Raw genomic sequence first — 23,549 nt, 5'->3', positions numbered from 1 at the left:
ACCGTAGGTCCCACTATTTCACCTAATGTCTTGTATGTTAGCAATACAATCCCGCTCTGTTCCTTCATTCTTTTCGCTGGTGTGAGCTCTCCCTAAGCGCAGCTGGCTAGTACTTTCACTTTATCGAGGGCAGAGTGCAACTAATGTGCCTCTACGTATTGGCAGTGCAACGCAGGCGTAATCACCTATTTCGTGCAATACTCTCCCGCTTTCTGACCCAGCAGGGACTTTACACCACAGGAGTTCTGACCCTCTTCCCTATACTGTTTGGACAATCCGCAACTTCAGTCCTTTCCACTTCTGTAACTCCGCTTCCTCCATTTCCCAGTGCCCGCTCTTGTACTCTGCAATTGGCAACTACCGCTGCACTCTTACCCTGATAAGTTTTTCAGCATCCTCCCACTCAACAGGATATGCGGGGACTACATTACACTAGTGCCATGCCTGCTTTCCTGCAGCTGAAAAGGAGACTGAAATTTACTCCTTTGCTCCTTTTGTCCTCGCTTCCACCGCGGCTAGTCGAAACAGAAGGCAAATTTTCATGGCTAGGTTCCATGACCAACTATAATTGTGGTGGCAATACTTTTTGCACTACCTGTTGCCCCTCCAGGTACTAATCCGGTGACAATACGTTCACCCCCACTCATTCCTGCCAAGCCTGCAGCATGGCTTCTCGCAATTCCGATACTTGTCTGCACGCTTCCTACACGCTGTTTTCCAAGGACTGCAACCACTTCATTAACACTACTTCCCTGTCCAACATTTCCAGTTCGGCTTGCAACATCTTTACGCTCCATCACACTAATCCTTCCAGTTTTGGTGTAGCTCATTAACTTACCAGTTAGCTGGCGTAGAGAAAGCTGTCGACAGTTTCAGTTGAGAGCCTCTGAGTGCTCAAAGGAGCAATGGGATACATGCGGGTACATGAGAGTTATGAGAAATTTGGAGACGAGATGACGTAGTAGGTTCTGGGGATTATACTGCATACAAGGAGGAAGAGACGTTGGTTTTGTTTAAAAAATCTTTCACTTAATTTGCGATCTGCATTGTGTGCTACTCTTTTGCTGCGTTGTTTGTTCTACAGATCGTCGCCATTTCCACCATACCGTTGGTCCTCCTGATTTCCTCTTCGTTAGCTGTCCCGAACAACAGTTTTCAGAAGCTGACATTCCGTGTCCATCGAACGTCTCTCCCTCCTTGTATGCAGTACAATCTCCAGAACCTATGTCATCTCGTCTACAAATTTCTCATAACTCCCATGTATTCGCATACGTTTCCCCATTGCTCCTTTGAGCACTCAGTGGCTCATTATACCTCAATTGACACTGTCGAAAGCTTTCTCCAGTCTCCTCGCCTCTTTCTGCATTTTCCATGCATTAAATACCAACTAGATAACTCAGTAGTGGCTGTTGATTATCAAATCTTCTTGCTTCGCGAATAGCACTCCCCTTTCCAAAAGTTGAGCAGCACTTCCACTCCAACGATGACCAGTAGTACGGCTATGGTCCACACTTTATCTGTCTTGTCTCCTAAAGCACCCAACCTGAGGACAGGAGTAACTATTACTCTTTCCTCTCCGTAAAAGTCCTCTACTGTCCCGCAGTAGTTTTCCTCGCCCACGCTATTCATTATGCAATACTCGCACTTATACCTAATAAAACATAAATCTTATCTCCTAGCCCTTAACATAAATGTGCTTCCTCACACTGGTTCGTTCAAATGGCTCTGAGCACTCTGCGACTTAACTTCTGAGGTCATCAGTCGCCTAGAACTTAGAACTAATTAAACCTAACTAACCTAAGGACATCACACACATCCATGCCCGAGGCAGGATTCGAACCTGCGACCGTAACGGTCGCGTGGCTGCAGACTGTAGTGCCTAGAACCGCTCGGCCACCTCGGCCGGCGCACCGACCATCCTACAGTATATTCGTGTGCTGTTTCTAGTTGTATGTTGAGAACGCATACCTTAAAGAGATATTCCAGTTGGTATAGTTTGCATGCACATAGTATCCTAACATTTTCCCTGTCGTTCAGTGAACCCTTTCCACTCTTCCATTAACTTGAGGAGGTAGAGGACAAGTTCTCAGTTACTTCACACACAGCAGATGACAATTATTTGAACGAATTTGACATAGAGTTAGTTCTCTGATCTGTCACTATCGTCTGAAGTACCCTGAACTTCAGGATCCAATTGTTTACTAACGCTTGTTGCTACTTGTTGGCCGGGCGTCGTGACCATTTACATGTATCTCGAAAAATGGCTTATAATCGCGAGTACAAAATTGTTCTCTGCAGGCGGCTTGTTGAAAGAACCTGAAATATTAATGAGCAATTGAAAAGATACTAATGCTTCAGGTAACCTCTGCAGTGGTCCTCTTGTCCGACACAAATCCTCTCTAGTGCACACTGTATGCAATTCCGCCCTTATTGATCCACTTCCGCATTGCTATTCCTCCACATCCCACATGACCCGTTAACATATGATCTCCCTAAATAATTTCTCTGTCAGCTTTGGTGGTGCCGCCACTCAAGGTCCCAACTTACGTTCTCTGCACAGTCATATTAAAAAAAAAAGAAATCCTTAAATTCCAACATTAATTATTCCACTTGTTTCTTGCTCTTCCAGGATATCCATGTGAGCTATTAACAACCCTTGTGTTAACCTTAAATCCTTGACACTGGGATTATGCACTAACACAGGTACCATTTTTTCCGCAATTACCTCTTGTCTGCATACAGCCCTTCTTTTCACCAAGAAACCTGACTGATTCAACACTTAATTTACTTCCAACGGTTGTACCACACACAACATCCTTACCGGTAGCCTAGACTTAACATTCTTAGTGTGATTGATCATGATTTAAGCGGTTTGTGATACTCAACAGACTCGCCTTGTAACAAAGCTACACCGGCAACAGTTTCGGCCAACTCATAAATTTTTCCGTCAAGTTACACCACAAGTTCGGTTTACGTACAATCCTGATGCAAGAAATTCAACCCCAGAATCATCTCATAACAATGACATACATATGGCACTGTTTCTACACATTGTCTGAACTGAAATGTACCCAGGAAAAAATCCATGTCCACTGATCCCAACAGTATGAAATCTTTATTCCCGATTCTATGCACTCTATCCCATGTTGGGTTCCACTGCATATGTCCCACCAGGTCCCACTGGCAATTGACACATATGCCCCTGTGTCCAACAACATCCTACAAGTCGTCTTCCCCATTACTCATTTCACAACACGATTCACCTCTGCATACGATTCTGTAGCATATACGAGTAATTTTACTGGAAATTCCTGTAATTGGACCTCAGGTTCCCGTTGCCGTTTCCTGTCAGCAGTGAAGAAATCAGCCAACACCCCTGTTTGCACAGTCCTTGACATTTCCAAAGGCAAACCTCTTAAAAACGCGTCAAGCATCCTCTGCCCAGCCTCCAGTAAAATTACTTCATTCACCACAGCATCCCACCCCAATCGTATGTACAACCGCTAATATAACTTATCTTATCGGCGTATTCTTCTAGTGATTCACCATGCTTCGTTGCCATGCCCAACAGTTCTCTAAAATGTTTGTCACTGTTATGCTTCCTATACCTTTGAACTAACTCCCTTTTAAATTCTTCATGTTTCAGTTCCCTTGAGAACCTCTGTACAAGACTCTTAACCTTTTGCTTCTCCAGTTAATCTTAATTTTGCTACCCTCAAAATTCCATGTCAGACCGTCATTCCATCTCTGCGAAATTCCTAAGATCCTCCGCAAACGCTACCACAGCCCAGGTTGAGCTACAAGAGAAAGGAGCAACTAAACTCACAGCTAACAAATCCACACTTCGCTGTGTCGACTGCGCTTCTAATAGACCATGCAACTCCTTATTAACTGCTTTTAACTGTGCTACCATTTCCAGTAACAAGGTTGGAGAGAGAGGTGGCGGGCTACAGGATGGTTGAGGGGTGATGATTTTAGGGGACGTGTGTGGACCCTTATGATACAGACAAAGGTAGACGAACTAGTAACAGCAAACTTCCAATTCTTATAAAAACTGTGAAATAGTGTGTGAGGTTTCAGGCATCTTTATTCCCGATCTGATGCGTACAGTAGCGCCGCAGAGCGGGCTGGAGACTGTGGCGGAGTTGTAAAAACAGTTCAATGTACGAGAGAGGTCGCTTGGCTGGTAACATGCGACTCGCACATATACTGATATTATAGGAACTGAGTCATAAGACAATTATATATTTTATTATGTTTCTGTCTGAAGATATTTACACAGGCAAAACTGCAAAATATAAGTGATGTCATTATTTCAAACTGAGAAACGAAAATATTTGTAGGGTATTCGTTCCTAAATATGGTGTTTTTTCTCGTAAGTGAAAATTCTATTTGCAGTTGAAGCAATGTGCAATACATTACGACCCATACAAGATGATTTCCTGTATTGGAATCTGTGAAGTTGTCTAGAATAAAATTATTTACTTCTGAGATTGCTGAGACTGAATTAGTGACAATGTTGGTTAGTAGTGTAGACAAAGTTGGTGATTACGAAGAGATTAGGTGACTGAGAACCTCATCGAGAAACTAGTACGTTAAGAAAGGGCAAAATTAGACAAAAAAGGGTGGGTCAACAGCTAGATAATGGGAGATCTTGACTGTAGATGATTTTTTTCAAACTACATCTTGTGGTAGAGAAATCTGCAAATTAAGTAGTACACTAAAACATGTAAAAACGTTACCTTGAAGTTCTTTGTACTTACCCCATTCTGTGGCATTCACATGTTCACCGCGGTAATCAAACTCATAATAGAACACTGGCAAGTCTGTGATTTCAGCCACTTTCCTTACGAGAGCGTCAGTAGGCTCGAAACTTCCCTTGTCGAGGTTGAACTGTCTCAAGGAAAGAAAAGTAACTAGTTATTTGTATCACACGGACACAGATGAATAAGGAAAACTTTGCACTTTATTTGCAATAATTGTGAAGTTCTCTTAAGACTACATTTAGCTTCAGATGTATCAAATGAAAGTATGGAACTTATTTGCATTCGATGGGTAGTTGTCTAGTAAGACAGCTCTTACAAAAGTTGTAATGGCGACAGGATTGCATTGTGCGACCGTTAGACTCTATGAGCACAAAGTACCATTCAGAATACCACAAGAATACTCTGTCAGAGAGAACACAGAAGCACTGCTGAGTTCAGTAAAATCTGAAGGATAAAAATACCGTGAATAAAACAGTATCGCTCCACAGATGAACCGATTTATATCTTTTTTAAGTGAGTAATGAGTACTGGTCGTTATTTGAAGAAGAAAACCTACTCAACATTAATATAGCAATTACAAACGCCTGTAAATGTTCAGTGCGTAGTGATATATGAATAATATTTACAGAAAATGTAAAAGAAAATTCAAAATTGCTTTTTCATGCTTATTATATGTTTTATATGAGACAACATCTAACCGGCGATCCATTTCATGCCATAGATTCTGTAGTATATGTGGAATCACCGACATGAGCGCATTAGCAACGCACATTTTGAGTTCTGCAATTACGAGATTTTCCGTAAAACAGGCACGTACGGATGTTTCACATAATCCTATCAACAGAAGACCGCAGCTTCAGGTCCAGAGATCAAAATGTTAAGAGCAGAGCATAGTGTCGGCATGTCCAGTACGACCAGTCCAAAAATTTTGATGACGTTGATCTAAAAATGTGCGAACATCCATGCCATTATGACACCGATAAAAATCGAAATTTTGAACGGCTTTTTACATCCTCTAAAATCCTTAGCGATACATCGCTAGGCATTATATAGTTATAGCCCTTTGTAATACATATATTCATTTTGTGTTGTCTTATATAACACACGAATGTGGCAGACAGTCGCAGATTGAGAACCATAAAAATTCTTTAAAATATATACACTGCCTGACAAAAAAGTGAAGCGCCCTGAAGGAGAGGAGCAAACGACAATAAAATTCATGGTTTGAGGGGGTACGCGATGTTTTAGCGATTAGAAAATCGGATCAGAATCAAAAAGAAATTGGCAGCATTAGCCCACTTATGACTATGACGCTGCACCTCCTTTGACGTGGGTGATGCTCTGATTCTGTTAAAGATAGTGCCATAAAATCTGCCCACAACTGTTGTAACTGCTTCTTGCTATACTTGATACTGACACTGGGTCTGAGTTTACGTCCGAGGTGGTCCCACAAAAGTTCTTTTACATTTTTACATTACGTTTATCGTTATCCATGGATCCCTTGGAGAGGAGTCTCTGGGATGTGGAAAGAACAGATCTGAGGATCTTGCTAACCACAAGAGTTCCCTAACATCTCTCAGACAGTACATAAAGTTACGTACCGTGTGTGGACGAGCATTGCCCTGTTGAAATATGGCACTGCGATGATGTCGCATGAGAGATAAAGCATGAGGATGCAGGATGTCCATGACGTATCGGTGTGCCGTGAGAGCTTTTTCTATCACAACCGGTAGTGCTCTGATGTCAGAGCCGATGGGTCCCCACAGCATGACTCCGTGTCTCTCTAGAACATTGGAAGAATAGAACCTTTCACCAGGTCAGCGCCATATTCGTCGACGAGTCTCCGCTGAACAAAATACGACGCCATTCATCAGCAGTCCATTTTTTCTGGTCACGCTGTTGCAACTCCTTACGTAGCTCTTTATGTTGCGCTGACGGGAGCCTACGCGCTGGATGGTAATTCCTTAGTCCGGCTGTTGCTAGTCTGCAACCCGTGGTGTGGTATGAGAAAGAATCTTGCAGGGAGTGCATTACTTGTTTTCGGGAGATAGACGCAAATGTGAAGGGCTTATGATGTGCGTGGCGTACAAAATTGCGACGCTTCTTTGTGGTGGTCTACCAGAATCTAATCGACGAGTAAACCTACCTTCACATTCCCAAGCATTCCAATATAAGGCCACTGTCGCACTCGAACGACCCCCCAAAAATTTTAATGTTGCGTGATTCGGCGAGCCGGCCAAGTAGAGACCCACAATGAGATCCCTTTCAGATTCCTTCAGGTACTGATAACGCTGTCTCACATAGGTGTGCAGCTTCTTCGTGTTCCTGACAGCTACAATCCAACATACGACACTGTTCACGCCCCTTGTTACCAGACCTGGTAACAAAATGAAGCATTAGCAACATTATGGCACTCTGATGGCAGAGAATTGCAACTCTGATCATTTACACACCGGCTGACAGTGTGTTCGTGTTCGAAGTTCGACTGAGATCCTACCGTGGTTTCTAGGAGCTGCACTTTTTTTTGTCAAGCAGTGTAGATCTCGTCATTTTTCAGGTCAATAGTTCCTCCACCCCAGGTTGACATTTAAAGGTAATTCGGGTTATCAAAATTACTACGGTAAGAATTTTACTTTGTAAAGTTTTCAAGGACATACAGTCTCCCGAAACTCTTTCTAAACTGTCAGCGATTTCTTATTACGCAACAACATCGTCGATGGCACATTAAATCATAATCGACCTTCCTGCTTTCCTTCTTGTGGTAGCACATGGATTCTTGTACTAGTGTGAAAATGTATAATGTTTTATTTTTTAAGAAAAGATAAATAAAGTAACAGTTGCGCACAATAGGTATTTGACGTTTTGAAATTCTCTGTCCTGATTTTTCTCCTGATGTCTTAAAACTACTAGGAATTATTTATTGCAGTTTTGCAGCCTTTGAATCTACATCCACACCTACGTGGCTGCTCTGCAAATAGTGGTGATGTGACACATTATTACAGAAATTGAGATAAAGTACCTATCCTTTCCTGATCCCCCATGAGATTTTTTTAAGTTAAAAAGGAAAAACATTAAAAATAACTTTCTTATATGGTAGAGGTTTCATCGAACCACCTTCATACTAAGTCTTTATAATTCCTTTCTCGAACAGCGCGCAGTAAAGACGAACAACTATATCTTTCGTGAGAACTCTGATTTGTCTTATTTTATTATGATGATCGTTTCTCTCTGTGTAAGTCGACATTAACAAAATATATTCGCACTCCGAGGAGAAAGTTGGAGATCGAAATTTCCTGGGAAGATCCCGCCGTAACCAAAAAAGGCTTTGTTTTAATTTATTTCCAGCCCAAAATCTTGTATCATGCCCGTGACACTCTCTCTCCTTTTACTCGATAGTATAAAACGAGCTTCCATCCTTTCAACTATCTTGATGTACTGCGTTTATCTTGTCCCTTAAGGGTCTCACACTGCGCAGTAGTACTCAAAAAGAAGACGGACAAGCATACTGCAGGCAGTCTCTTCAGTAGATCTGTTGCATCTTCTAAGTGTTCTGCAAATAAAACGCAGTCTTTGGTTCGCCTTCACCAAAACATTTTTTGTAAGTTTTTTCCAATTTAAGTTGTTCATAACTGCGATTCGTAAGTATTTAGTTGAATCGGCCGTTGGATTTGTTTGATTTATCGTGTAACCGAAGTTTAACTGATTCCTTTTAGTACTCATGTGGATGACAACACACTTTCCATTATTTACGTTCAATTGCTCCTTTTCGCTCCATACAGATATCTAAATCGTTTTGCAATTTGCGCTCTAGCATCTTCCACGTAGGTCCAGGGTCGCAAGTGTTGCATGATTTCTAGGTCGTATTCCTATGTTCGTGAATCTCTTGTATTTAGTCTTCATATCGAATTTCAAACAGGGGATGTACTAGTTTTTTTTTAATTCCTCGTGTGTTTACTTCTGATGTTACACATCACAAGCTCTCATCACCCACGGACTTTTGCTGTAATTGTGACTCTGAACCTCCCACCCATTTTCTGCAGCAGTCATGTGCCCATAAGTGCGAACGAAGTACGAACACTCCTGATTGTCATAACCAGTTTCCTCTTCAGTGAAAAGAAGCTATAACTGGTGTAAATCTGTTTCACGGACCGAGAGTTGACCCTAGGATCTTTACATTTCGTGGGCAAGTTTTCTACCCGATGAGCTATCCATGCACGACTCACGATCCGCTCCCACAGCTTCGCTTCTGCCTGTACCTCTCTCCTACATACCAAACATCGGCTGGTTGTCAGTCGTACTAGCGTAGCTCAGTCCGCTGAATTACCCGCAAAATGCAAAGGTCCTAGGCTCGACTCCCGGTCCGTCACACAGTTTTAATCTGCCAGGAAGTTTCAATTCAGCACACATCCCGCCGCAGAGTGAAAGTTCATTTGGCACGCTGTTAGTGACAAAAGAATGCTTCAGCATACTTTATTATTTTTACGACACCCTTTCTACTACGTAGAAATTTTTAACACTTTTCATTGTCCACCCCATGGCCGGATGCTAAAACCCAGCCCATTGTAGAATATATTTTTTATCAACAAAATACCTGGCGAGCTGTTAGTGGGTATGAGGGGATTCCAAAAATGGTTCAAATGCCTGTTAGCAAAATGGCTCTGAGCACTATGGGACTTAACAGCTGAGGTCATCAGTCCCCTAGAACATAGAACTACTTAACCCTAACTAACCTAAGGACACCACACACACCCATGCCCGAGGCATGATTCGAACCTGCGACCGTAGCGGTCGCGCGGTTCCAGACTGAAGCGCCTAGAACCGCTCGGCCACTCCGGCTGGCGCCTCTTAGCACTATGGGACTTAACATCTGAGGTCATCAGTCCACTAGATCTTAGAACTGCTTAAACCTAACCAACCTAAGGACGTCACACACATCCATGCCCGAGGCAGGATTCGAACCAGCGACCGTAGCGGTCGCGCGGGTCCAGACTGAAGCGCCTAGAACCGTTCGGACACTCCGGCCGGCAGAGGATTCCAATTGGGAATACCTAGATGGGGATTTCCAGTTCTGTCATTTGCTGTCAGCTGAGAGAAACACCCCGAAGACTATAGTCAGTACAGTGGGATTGGAGCAACCTGTATGTATAATTTACTCATCTACATTGTTCATTTCATATTGCTACGCTACTTTACTTGCCTTACTACTAAAAAAATATAGTGAAATTGCAATGAAATCTAGACCTTTAGCTGCTTACAGGCATTGATAAATATCAACGGGGACAGCTGAAAATGTGTGCCCCGACTGGGACTCGAACCCGGGATCTCCTGTTTACATGGCACATGCTCCGCCCGACTGACCCATCGAGGACACAGAGGATAGTGCGACTGCAGGGAATTATCTGTGATACTCTCCCTCTGAGACCCACATTTCCAACTTACTGTCCACACACTACATTTATAGTGCCCCTGCCCACTACAGTCATTACTTGCGGAAGTTGGGTTGGGTTGGGTTGTTTGAGGGAAGAGACCAAACAGCGAGCTCATGGGTCTCATCGGATTAGGGAAAGATGGGGAAGGAAGTCGGCCGTCCCCTTTCAAAGGAACCATCCCGGCATTTGCCTGGAGCGATTTAGGGAAATCACGGAAAATCTAAATGAGGATGACCGGACGCGGGATTGAAGCGTCGTCCTCTCGAATGCGACTTGCGGAAGCCAATCTACCGATTCCCATTAGAGGTTGAGCAATGTGAGTGCATCCACACTGAAGATCGTTGGCCAGTAAGCCTTATCTATATGAAGGTGGTATATGTTCTTTCGGACATGTTTATATAAAAAAATATAGTTGTTGGCTTTGCTTTGGTTTCGATGTCGACTATAATAATGTAATGACTGACCGCGGTTCTGTTTGGAGAATACTCAGTCACGTGGCAGAAGTATGTAAGAGGAATTACGGAAAACCTAAACCATAGCGACGAATACGGGCTTGAATCTCGTTACTCTCTCTAATATGGGTCATGTTTTTGAACCAGTAACCCCATTGATTCGGTCCGGTAATGAGACGGGTTACATTGCCTTAGAAAATGCTAACAGTAACCCTGTTCTGTTAGCTACATCACAACTGTTTCATCTTGAATGTACTACGTTGAGAATCGAGACATTACTGGGTGACACGATAAATAACAGGGGCAGTCATATGAATACCACGGACCCGCCACAACAGGACCACGGAATGGTTCCATTGAAACGTAATCACCACACCTGTTAAGACATTTAGACGACTGAGAGACGGGACGATCAATTCCTGTTTCGCAGAAAGCGGTCGGACGCTGGCGGGTCCACAACCGCACCCACTCCTGCACTTCTTCGACCGACTGGAACCGACGTCCGCGTGTAACTTTGTTCAGGTCGCCAAAGATGTGCAAATCACACGGTGAAAGATCCGGGTTGTACGTAGGATAATGCAGTGTTTCCCAGCCAAATCGTTGAAACGTAGTCTTCACCCGATTGTCAGTGTGGGGGCGAGCGTTATCGTGCATCAGGATGATTACGTCCGACAGCATTCCTGGACGCGCCCGGGTTCCCGGGTTCGATTCCTGGCGGGATCATGGATTTTCTCTGCCTCGTGATGACTGGGTGTTGTGTGATGTCCTTAGGTTGGTTAGGTTTAAGTAGTTCTAAGTTCTAGGGGACTGATGACCATAGAAGTTAAGTCCCATAGTGCTCAGAGCCAACCATTCCTGGACGTTTTGACATTATGGCGAGTCACAGTTTCTGCAAAGTGGCTTCATAAGACTGTGCTCTGATTGTGGTTCCATGCTCGAGGAAGTCGACAAGCAGAGGAAGTATCATGTTGCATGGTGACGCCCACGCCCCTCCAAATACACCCACACGCACACATATGCACGAGCGCCTGCACGCAAGCACACTGCCAATCAGACACAGGCTACTCTTCGACGATTTGGTTATGAAACACTACAACCTCCTCTGTACAGACCGGATCTTTCACAATGTGGTTTTCACATCAGTGGCGACCTGAAGAACGAAGAAGGACATCCGTGGACATCGATTTCAGTCGCACGCGGTAGTGCAAGACTGTTTGTGGTTGTGAATCTATCAAGCGCCGACCACATTTGACGAAACAGCCATTGATCGTCCCGCCTCCTAGTGGGATAATGCCTTAACATGTGTGATGATTACTTTTCAGTGGAACCATTCCAAGAATATGTTGTCGTTTGTGATCGGTTTTCATTTGAGTCCTCCGATAGCAGATCTTTTCATAAACATGAATTAACATATTATTTCTTTGTTAGTATATATTAGTGAAGGCTTGCCGTCCATAAATAATGATCAATTGACAATGTGAGGTATGATGTAGAATTTCAGCTACGCGTGAGCACTAGTTCTTCAGTTCTCTCACTGCACGTTAGTAGACGTAACAATTACTCACATAAACCAGAGCGTCAGGATTATCTGCAGAGATAGTGTCGTTGCCGAAGTAGAACTCCCTCACTTTGGCTGCTGTAGCTTGTTGTTCCTCTACTGTTGACAGGTGCAGACACGGCCCCACTGACTCCACAAACTGGTTGTTGAGGGTGTTGATCTTATCAGGCTGGTTAAGTATCCCAAAACCTGAAACAAAAACAGACAGCAATAAGTACCGAAACTAGATTCGTGCACGATGCAGGTTTCCGCACACTCAGGCCATGTCTCACAGCCTGGCCGTCGTGGGCCATGGGGCTAGACCTCCTGAGCCGTCAAGCTGGCGAGCTGACAAGGGAGTGATCTCAACTCTCATGTCGAAGTCGGCAGTAATTTTTTTGGCACATATAGTTAACGCCACTACAAATACATAGTACAAATTTCAGCTGCCAATACACACTGCAAGTCTATTTCCTGGCTTGACGCCTTCCAACTAAGAAAAGGATACCCTGGTTATCGCTAGCTGTTGTTGTCGCGCACATAGTGCACATGATCGGGAATTGCAGCCCTCGCGTTATCGCTGCGTCACTCGTTGAAGAGGCTTTGCTAAAAACGGAAGCTAATTTGTATCTTGAGACTCTTTCGTTTGGTCCATGTTTGTAAAAAGAACAATATGGGATCGTGGGTCCGCTTTGCTGCAAAACACTATTGTTTAATGTTCGTTCCGAACCTAGTTTCAGCGACAATACCGAAATCACCAGTAGGTTTCCCTTTATTTGAAAAGATGCAAAATTAGCATTGTTAGAAACATTACAAAACGTTATCGTACGTTTACTGTTTGGTTTCAGATATTGTATTATATGAATACTTTTATAACACCTATTTACTTCTATGTCACAACATGGTTTTTCCCGGCATATTTCCTTCGTTTAGTTGCCATTTCTTTAGCATACAGCATGTCATCTGCAACTCCATTAGCAGCTATTATTAATATAATTAACGTAAAGCGTTGCTGTGCACAGATCAGTGCATTTTTTAGTCAGCTTCACAATGATCTTTAGTTCCAATCACTGATACACTGATGTTTGATTTCCTCTGTTCCAAATCTGATTATTTATTGAGACTCCATCCACGAACCTAGGTGGTCCATAGTACCGACCGACCGCCTTGTCCTCCTCCGCCAGTGGCGTGATTGGATACAATACGTAGAGGTATGGGGATAGCACTGGAGATCAGAAACGGAGAGAGTCTTGGACTAATGTGTCTGGTAACCGTGACGCTGGGGTCGCGTCATGCTCGACTTTTTCTCTTTTACTGAAGCATGTAGGAAATCAAGGCTAGTCGTGACTTACTCCAACCATGGAAGATGAGAAAACGAGTAACAAGACGTTAAGACCGATTCCCGGGATTAGATGGCCTAACGAAGCTGTTTTGTGAGACTGTACGGGGTGTAAGTCGAAAATTGCTTGATGCAGCGTACACAGTTCCAGATGTGTTCCATTAGAGGAGTGATGTCTGGAATAGATAAATAAATATTCACTCTCATACACACATAGACAGGGTGAGTCACCTAACATTGCCACTGGAAACACCTCCCAAACTACAACAAACACTGAATAACCAATTCTGCAAACCGAAAGTGAGAAGAAGGGCTGGTGTAAATGGTTAATACAAACCACTGAGAAATGCACGGAAGTATGATTTTCAACACATACTTACGTTGTTTTAAATGGAAAAGTAAAAATAGGTTTCCATTAAAAAAAAACATAAGTGTCGATATTTTAATAAAAATGAATGTGCAGGTATTAATGATAGATTATGGTGCTAAATGCAATCGTTTGGCGTCCCACTTCCCGCAATCCTATCTCAATCACCTATCCTAGAACACACAACTGTTGAAGATCACCTTTAGAATGTCACGTATAGAATGTCACACACAGAAACTCTCAAAATTACGAAGGCGATATGTGTTAATTCTAATATATCAGATTTGTAAACAACTTACTTCTGACAATTGGAAAACAGAAAAGTCAGGTATTAACTATTCCGTACATTTGTACACATGAACTGAACGTAATCATGTTATAACTTTTAGCCGTAGTAGGCTATGCTCATCAGAGCAATAATCACTTATACTGCGTAACTGCAAAAATGCCGTTTTATTACCGTGTCAGCCCGCGGATCCCCATGTGATGCGATTACAGTGACTTTAACAGACTGTATACGCTTCAAATGAACTAGCGGGTTCGTAACGCCAGGGTTATGCCCTTTGTCACCAGAAAAATGTGCAAAACGTGAATGCGAAACTAGTACAAGTGTTCGTTCTGAGCAGAGTACTACACGCCGTTCTGGAAACATTGTCGTGAGTGCTAACAATGAAACATAACCCAGCTAGGTACACAATTAAATCCATTAGTGAGGCTACTTTTTTTCCAACGGTCAATACTACAGCTCTTTCATTCGGATTACTTATCTGACAAAAGTTAGTTTCCTTCTGCCTTTTTGAAATACGGCATAATTTCGTTTGAAATTAGTGTACGTTATTTGCTGCGACAGTGGCTTCTTTTGGTACGAGTACAGAGATAACTGCTTGGCACTGTGCACACTGCACAGTTTCCAGCGATGTGTGAGGTTTATCCATGACCTTACTTAATTACTGTGAAATTTGACAACCAATTCATTGATGTTATCTCAAAACTTATAACGTTTCCTTTATAAGTAACGAAAGATAGGGGCACGAAAACGATTTTCGCATAAAACCCCAGGCTGCACTGCTCAGAACAGCACTGAAGAACAGGTAGCAAATTCTTAGGGTGCCCTGTGGGCTGTTTCCACCCTAATACGGGAAAAGCCCGTTTCTCCCAGCAAGAGCCCGGCTCAGCCACTAGGTCGCAGACAGACAGTGCACCTGCGCTGTGTTTGGGCTTCCCCGTTCTTCGCCCCACTCCTCACAGACAGTCATCTGAGGTGCCGACAGACGACAGTAGCTTTCCTTTATTTCAGTTGGTTGCTTGCAGTTGTTGACACGTCTGATGTATTGGATTTAGCTGAAATCGCGTTGAGTCTTTCACAGTTGTGCCTCAGTAAAATCAGTGTTAGCGCGAAATTATACTGTTAACTTCTTGTTTTCTTTTTACTTCACCATGAGTGTCGTGAAAAAACGTAAATATAATGATGATTATATCAAATACGGTTTTGCTTCTATACAAAAAAATGGTGTTGACCAGCCGCAATGTGTTATTTGCTATGAGGTATTGAGCAATGATTCCATGAGACCTCGTCTGGAACGCCATTTGTGGGCAAAGCATGGTGCATTGAAAGAGAAGCCGAAGGAATTTTTTGCTGCAAAATGTGATAATTTGAAACGGATGAAGTTGGACACTGCTGGATCCTTCGCTCAGACATCAGAAAAGGTACTGGAAGTCTCGTAAGAGTTATCGCTACTTATTTCAAGGACCAAGAAAAGTCATATTATCTGAGAGACACTAGTCAAACCCTGTTTGTTGAAAGCTGCTGATATTGTTCTTGGGTCAGAAAGCAAACAAAAACTTTCACAAATAGCGCTTTCTGACAATACTGAAGCGTCGGATTGATGATATGGCCGAATTCGTTACGGCCGTCAAACAATCGCGGTTTTTCGCAATACAGTTAGACGAGAGTACCGACGTTGCAAATTGTTGCCAACTGCTAGCTTTCGTTCGCTATATAGAAAATGAAGCAATTAAAGAAGAGTTGCTGTTTTCTACATAGTTAAAGACAACTTCAAAAGCAATTCATATAATGGCAGCCGTGTCTGAATTCTTTTGTAAAAATGAGTTATCATGGCAAAAACTGATAGGCGTATGCACAGATGGCGCCCCATCAATGCTTGGATGTCGCTCAGGATTCGTGCAGATGGTCAGAGAAAAAAACCCTGGTGTTACTGCTATCCACAGTGTAGTACACCGTCAAGCATTGGCAGCTAAGACACTTCCAAAGGAACTCAATGATGTCTTGAAATTGTGCATCAAAATCGTGAATCATATTAAAAAGAGTGCGTTAATTTCCAGGTTATTCACGGCTCTTTATGAAAACTTGGGAGCAGAGTATAAAACACTTTTATTTCATACAGAAGTACGCTGGCTCTCAAAAGGAAATATGCTAGGAAGATTATTTGAACTTTGAGGAGGAGGAGGAGGAGGAGGAGATTAGTGTTTAACGTCCCGTCGACAACGAGGTCATTAGAGACGGAGCGCAAGCTCGGGTGAGGAAAGGATGGGGAAGGAAATCGGCCGTGCCCTTTCACAGGAACCATCCCGGCATTTGCCTGAAGCGATTTAGGGAAATCACGGAAAACCTAAATCAGGATGGCCGGAGACGGGATTGAACCGTCGTCCTCCCGAATGCGAGTCCAGTGTGCTAACCACTGCGCCACCTCGCTCGGTTTGAACTTCGAGACGAAGTGATGCACTTTTTGGAAAATAACAAACAAACTGAATTGTATGTGGAATTTAGAAAGCCCGGTGTTCATGTTGCATTTGCTTATCTGTCAGATATTTTCGAATCTTTAAACACATTGAATTTGAAATTACAGGGTGGAGAGTCAGACATAATTTTTCATCGGGATGCCATCAAAGCGTTTACTGATAAGTTGCAACTATGGAAACGTAAAATTTTTAGCCTGCAATTATTCCTGCTTTCCCAGATTGTTTGGAACCCTGGAAGAAGCCCGATTTCACAACGATTTTAAGGATACTGATACGAAGAGTAAAATATCGAACCATTTGCAGCACCTCATTGATGAATTCGAACGATACTTCCCTAACAGTCGTGATGATAAAATTTATTATAGATTAGCGACGGATCCATTTCACGTTGACGTGGATGTGTTACCAGACAGACTACAAGAGGAAGTCTTAGAAATTAAAAATGATTCTGCAGCGAAGTATGACTTTGAGAAAATGGATAAGCCTTTATTTTGGGTGAAATATCTCACGGTGTATCCCAGCACAGCAGAACAAGCTCTGAAACTGTATTTACCATTTTCAAGCACTTATTTGTGCGAAAGAGCATTTTCAGCGGTAGTGGCGATAAAAAATAAGCTTAGAAGCAAACTCAGTATTGCCAATGATTTATGTTGCTCAGTTTTTACTATTCAGCCAAGAATTCAAAATCTTGTAAAAAATATGCAAGCTCATCCTTCACATTGATTTATTTGTTTGTTTCTTGCCATAAGTGTGTGGAAATAATATTTTTATAATAAATATGTCACATTATAAGAGAACTTGTATTTTTCTCCTAACTATCCTTACATGTAGGTAATACTGTAAAATTATAAAAAACTATTTCGAAGAACCATATAAAATATACATAGTGAATCTGATTTAAATATAAATACTGCGTGTGATCCTTATGGATTCTGATGTTACGTGTGGTATGTTATTTCAACTAATAATTTATTTCTTCTGGATGAAGACACAGCGAAAGTTTATCCTAGATATGGCAAGCGAAGAGTAGTCCTAAAATCCTATACTGGTGAAGAAATGGTGTGCAGCAAGGGAATGTAATCAAGGTAAGGAAGTTGTTTTATTCATATTTCTTAAAGTTCTGTGTAGTCTGCAAAATTATTTCGTAAAACTTATTTTTTATTTTTTGTCTGGTTCTGAGAACTGGCCGTTTGTCGCCGTTCGGTAACTGTCGTCGTTGACATAAATGCCAACCTATGCGCAATGACAATGGGGAGCGCTATAGGCGTACAAATCAGTGATGTTCGTTAACACCGTGACTGAGTGACTATTTTTGATAATGAGTGAAAGTAATAAGCTACACTCAACTTAAAATAATGGCCCGCATCCACTAATCTGCAAAGGCTGCAAATATTTTTCCTTGTTTACCAAGGACTTTCTTTACTTTAGGAGTGGCTTATAATCACTAGACTAGACAGATGACGTAATAACTGCGACTCGATACATTAACAGCCCACCATGTTACATGACATCACCATCACAAATTTTTCAATAGTTTCTTGATAATTAATAAAAATCTCTATATTTTTTAGGGGGAGGAGGGGGGGGCACGGAAGTTTTCTTTTCGGCAGAAGGGGGGCGTGACAAACAAAAGTTTGGGAACCTCTGATCTACAGACTACTGCCGGAAATTTCTTTCAAGAAAGTTGTGTATGTAACGGAAATGCCACGAGTCCGCCGCTATACTTGCTAACTCGTGTACTCCCTCTCGTCTCTGAGCGAGTCCAGTCCACTTGTACCCGACAACGGCTACCAGTGACAAAGTGGGCAGCGGCGACGACTCACAAGTCGAGTCTAGGAGCACAATGAGATAGAGTTCGGAATGACGTCATGTCACTCGCTAGCGAGTTTCAAACGAATATAAGCAGCTCATTTCTGATCAGTACTAAGCACCACCACCGTCGGGTGACCCTGTCTACCATACGGGTCAGGCCGCAAGAAAAGAGCTGGGTAGGCTCAACCAGCACCATGTACTACTATAACCGAAATAGGACAGCGCTTGCATTTACTCATTCATTTAGCAACGCGAGATTACATTTGTAGGCCTCCTTAACCTTTATTTATAATCACACAGTAGTTTATACTGAAACTATTAATATTTTATCGGTGATTACGGTATATCCCAGAAGTTTGTTCTAATATTATTACATCGTTTTACGGATATGGTGCACTCCTCTGGTGTATAATTTGTAGATACGTACCAATTTCAGCGGAAGTGACGCCTGTCATGATGGGCACTTGTAGGAAACGGCCATCGATGAGCGGCTGTATTGGAGGTTCTGAGATGAAAGCACCCTCATGCTCTGCTTCGATGTGCGGTGACCAGAGAGCATACGAGTATAACAGCTTCTCCTGAAACCAAAAACTTGTTCTCGCAATAGTTACATTTATTACTTCCACACTGTAAACAGTGCATTAACAAAATGTGACTCCATGAAAAATATTTTTCTTGTTCCCAGCTATCCTGGTGCCCGTAACCGGGCTCTTTTTGCCAGTCTCATGAAAATCTTGCATTGTCAAAATATTTGCTACCACGAGTGGATGTACTTACGCAAGATTGCTATTACAGGCTTCTAGCCGTTGTTATAATTATGACATCACATACCATTTTCATTCGACTACATTAACGGCTGCAAGAAACTGGTACACTCCTCAAAAGAATTAGTGATATATGGCTTGGGCGTCTGCCGCACTCCACTGGGCAGAAATTAAGGACTGGGTATGTTACCAAATTATACCTTATCTTTCACAAATTAATCCATCAATATTGGTGTAACTGTGCTTTGTAATTTTATAGGTAATTCTAACTTATTTTAATGGATCCCTCTAATTTGTGTCCCGTATTACATTACAATTGTAGGTTTGAAGGTGATCAAGTGATGATCGGACCGGTCACTTTTTAATAAACGTGCCTTACGATCTAGACTATTATAATTAATTTTAAATGAAATCAAGTGTATGGGCAGACCATTTGCTTATCTTGTACATCCTATTACGCTCTACCAGCATCGTGATGCTAAATGTATATTCAGTTTCAGAGACAGAACATGCTATCCCTCTATTATAATTAATTTTAAATGAAATCAAGTGTATGGGCAGACCATTTGCTTATCTTGTACATCCTATTACGCTCTACCACCATTGTGATGCTAAATGTATATTCAGTTTCAGAGACAGAACATGCTATCCCTCTTGCCGCTAAATACTGTCGTCCTCTCAAACTCCGTAGTGTCACCTGTTCAGCTCTCAAACAGCCCAATATGAGTTAACACGTTAGATAAGGGCCTGAACCGCCAAGTGTCAGCATGCGAAGGTCGTCGAATTGGTATGTACGTTTTCACTACAAACACTGAAGTGACAAAGTCAAGGGATAGCGATATGCACGAATGCAGATTGCGGTAGTATCGCGTACACAAGGGATAAAAGGACGCTGCAGTGTCCGAGCTGTCGTTTGTACTCAGTTGATTCGCATGAAAAGGTTTCCGACTTGACGGTCGCACGACGGAAATTAACAGACTGTGAACGCAGAATGGCAGTTGGAGCTAGAAGCATGCTACATTACATTTCGGTAATCAGAGAATTCAATATTCCGAGATGCACAGTGTCAATAGCGTGCCGAGAATATCACATTTCAGGCCTTACCTCTCACCACTGACAAGTCAGTGGCCGGCAGCCTTCGTTTACCGAACCGAGCGCAGCGGCGTTTACGTAGAGTTGTCAATACTTACAGACAAGCAATACTGCGTGAAATAATTACAGAAATCAATGTTCGATGAACGACGAACATATCTGTTAGAGCGAGCGGCTTTGCTAGCAGCACGACATCGCCTGCAGCGCCTCTCCCGGGCTCGTGACCATATCGGTTGGACCCTAGGCGACGAGAAAACCGTGGCCTGGTCAGATGAGTCCCGCTTTCAGCCGGTAAGAGCTGATCGTAGGGTTCGAGTGTGGCGGTGGCGCAGACCCCCACGACGCCAAGTTGTCAACAAGGCATTGTGCAAGCTGGTGGTTCCTCCATAATAGAGTGGGCTGTGTTTATACCAAATGGAATAGGTCCTTTGGTTCAAGTGAACCAATCATTGATTGGGAATGATTGTGTTCGGCTGCTTGGAGACCATTTGCAGCCATTCATGCACTTCATGTTCCCAAACATGCCACTGATCAACAGTTGTTCGTGATTGTTTTGAAGAACATTGTGGACAATTCCAGCGAATTATTTGGCCACCCAGAGCGCCTTGCATGAATCCCAACGAACATTTATGGGACATAATCGAGAGGTCAGTTCGTGCACAAATCCTGCACCGGTAACACCTCCGAGTTGTGGTCGGCTATAGAGGCACATCGGCTCAATGTTTCTGCAGGGGACTTCCAACGACTTGTTGAGTCCACAACACGTCGAGTTGCTACTCTACGCCGGACAGTAGTACGTCCGACACGATATTAGGAGGTATTCCATGACTTTTGTCACCTAAGTATATATTCCGCTAATTGATTACCTGATATTAACCACATTCTTATTTTCATTTCACCCTAATTCTAATGCTGCCACTCCGGCCACCCTCGCGCCCTCCTCCTCCACAGGAGAGGTGAAACGTCGTGGGGAATGCCATCGATGAATGAATGACCACAAAAACTTTTGGTTACGACACTAACACCTATCCCTCATATTCATTCTCTCTATCAACAACTTCTCATAGCCACTTCTACACGTAGGAATGCTATGCATTTATTATCCCAGATTTACATACAGACAGAAGCTGATCTATATAAGTACAACTTTTATTGAAACTGTTCCACACATTCCAAACTTACGGTTTAGACGTGACCCCATCCCAATCCGACACTACACCTCCGCCATGAGCCAGGTGGCTACAGAACTGTTACTACTCAGCCAGGCAACAATGAGTACTATCGATGTGAGACGGATATTCGCCGTTTTAGACTATCTTGCGTCAACACGTCACATCAAATTCTAACCTCCCCTACTCCCGCCTAACACCTGGGAGTGAAATGCCACAGAAATTCCATCAATCACATGAGCACCATTGAAAACCATAGATTCGTCACACGTCAGTTCGTTTACGATTACTTTTACGTATCTTCCCATCGATATACTACCCCATCAATAAGGATGCGACGGCATTTCTACCCCAACAGCGTATTTCTACTGATAGTCAATCATATGTGTTACAAATTGGAGTGAAATTGTTCCAGGCGATCCTGCAGTATGCTGCTGGAACTGACGCATACATACATACATACATATGATAAGGATACCGTGCTCTGCTGCTGGAGTGATACCAATTAAATATATAATTTACATATACTTCAAAACATTAATCTCTTGAGTCATTATGTGAATGTGGATTTGCCGAAAATGCACCATTAGATGAAGTTATGACTGCCAAAATCATACACCGAACCTCGTCTGTCAGTATGAGTGAGCTGTCCACCAGCAGGTCCGTAGCGTTGACAGAGCGCAGGAAGTCCACCAGCTGCTGGGAGTCATCCGTCTCGAAGCCCAGGGCAGCCCCCAGTCTGAAGGCGTTCCTACGAGCCGCTTCCAGGGGAGCTGAGGACCCGATGAAGTTACCGCTCTGGATAATCAGCCGCGAGAATAGGCCTGTCGGAATGACAAACAGTCGAAAGAAATAGGTTCCCTGAAACATGGTCCGAGTGTGATATTTAATTTACTTCGTATGTATTTTGAATTGACCAGTAACGTGTCAGTATCGCAGCACTAGGTCTTGTACTGGGTGACAGTACGTTAGGACGTTCAAACTGCACGGTTGTATGCGTATACGTATGCGTATGCGCATGGCTTGGTTTAGCGACGAATCCCGCTTTCATTTGGATGGTTTCGTCAATAAACAAAATTGGTACATTTGGGAGACTGAGAATACTCATTCCGAGATCGAGAACTCTCTTCACGCTCAATGGATGACTGTGAGGTGTGCAATGTCCAGTCACGGAATAATCGGTGCGATATTCCTTGATGGAACGGTGACCATCGAATGGTACGTGAGTGTTTTGGAAGATGATTTCATCCCCATTTCCAAAGTGACCCTGATTTCGACAAGATGTGGTTCATGGAAGACGGAACTCGACCCCATCGAAGCAGGAGAGCGTTTGATGTCTTGGAGGAGCACTTTGGGGACCGCATTCTAGCTCTAGGGTACCAGAGGCCACTGGCATGGGCCTCGATTGGCAGCCATGTTCTCCAAATCTGAACATGTGTGACTCCTTTTGTGGGGCTACATTAAAGACAATGTGTACAGCAACAACCTCAAAACCATTGCTGAGCTGAAAACAGCCATTCAGGAGATCATCGAGAGCATCGATGTTCCGACACTTCACCAGGTCATGCAGAATTTCGCTATTCGTCTGCTCCACGTCACCGCCACTGATGGTAGGCATATCGAATATGTAAAACCCTAAACCCTAATATCTTTAGTGATGTTTGCATGTTGAATAAAATGTGTGCACGCCGTAGTTTGTACATAATTTACGTTTTTTTCTTATAGTTCAATACCTGTCACCCTGTATTTCGTAGGAAGCTAAATTCATTTGTTTGTCGTCTCCATTCACTTGGTTCTGCTGAACAAAAAACTTTAACGGCGATATGAACCATGTCCCCCTCCGTTGCAGAGTGGACAACGCGGCAGACCTCCATGCGGCAGCCTCAGGTTCGAAACCCTTTACTCTCAGGAACTTTTCCCTTGTGGGAGAACTGGCCTGGGGTGATCTCAGCCTCGTGATGCCAACTGAGAAGCTACCTGGTTCAGAGGCAGCAGCTCCAAGGTCGAAACGTCGACAAGGGTCGGGGATGCGGAGTGCTGATCCCATGCCTCTCCATGCCGC

General features: G+C 43.1%; 1 protein-coding gene across 1 annotated transcript in view; it reads right to left on the bottom strand.

Annotated features, from left to right (window-relative positions):
* The window catches only part of LOC126175251 (juvenile hormone esterase-like), an 80,207-nt gene that overhangs the window by 21,023 nt on the left and 35,635 nt on the right, over nt 1-23,549 (bottom strand). Inside the window, exons 5-8 of the mRNA XM_049921892.1 lie at nt 22,112-22,311; nt 18,890-19,040; nt 12,213-12,394; nt 4,764-4,893 (exon numbers count right to left, since the gene is read on the bottom strand). Coding sequence (XP_049777849.1) covers nt 4,764-4,893; nt 12,213-12,394; nt 18,890-19,040; nt 22,112-22,311 — 663 coding nt within the window. The remainder of the gene's footprint in view (nt 1-4,763; nt 4,894-12,212; nt 12,395-18,889; nt 19,041-22,111; nt 22,312-23,549) is intronic.

Source organism: Schistocerca cancellata, chromosome 3 (genome assembly GCF_023864275.1).
Source record: "Schistocerca cancellata isolate TAMUIC-IGC-003103 chromosome 3, iqSchCanc2.1, whole genome shotgun sequence".
Taxonomy (NCBI): domain Eukaryota; kingdom Metazoa; phylum Arthropoda; class Insecta; order Orthoptera; family Acrididae; genus Schistocerca; species Schistocerca cancellata.
The sequence above is the reverse complement of the archived record's forward strand: the minus strand, read 5'-3'. Positions and strand labels throughout refer to the sequence as shown.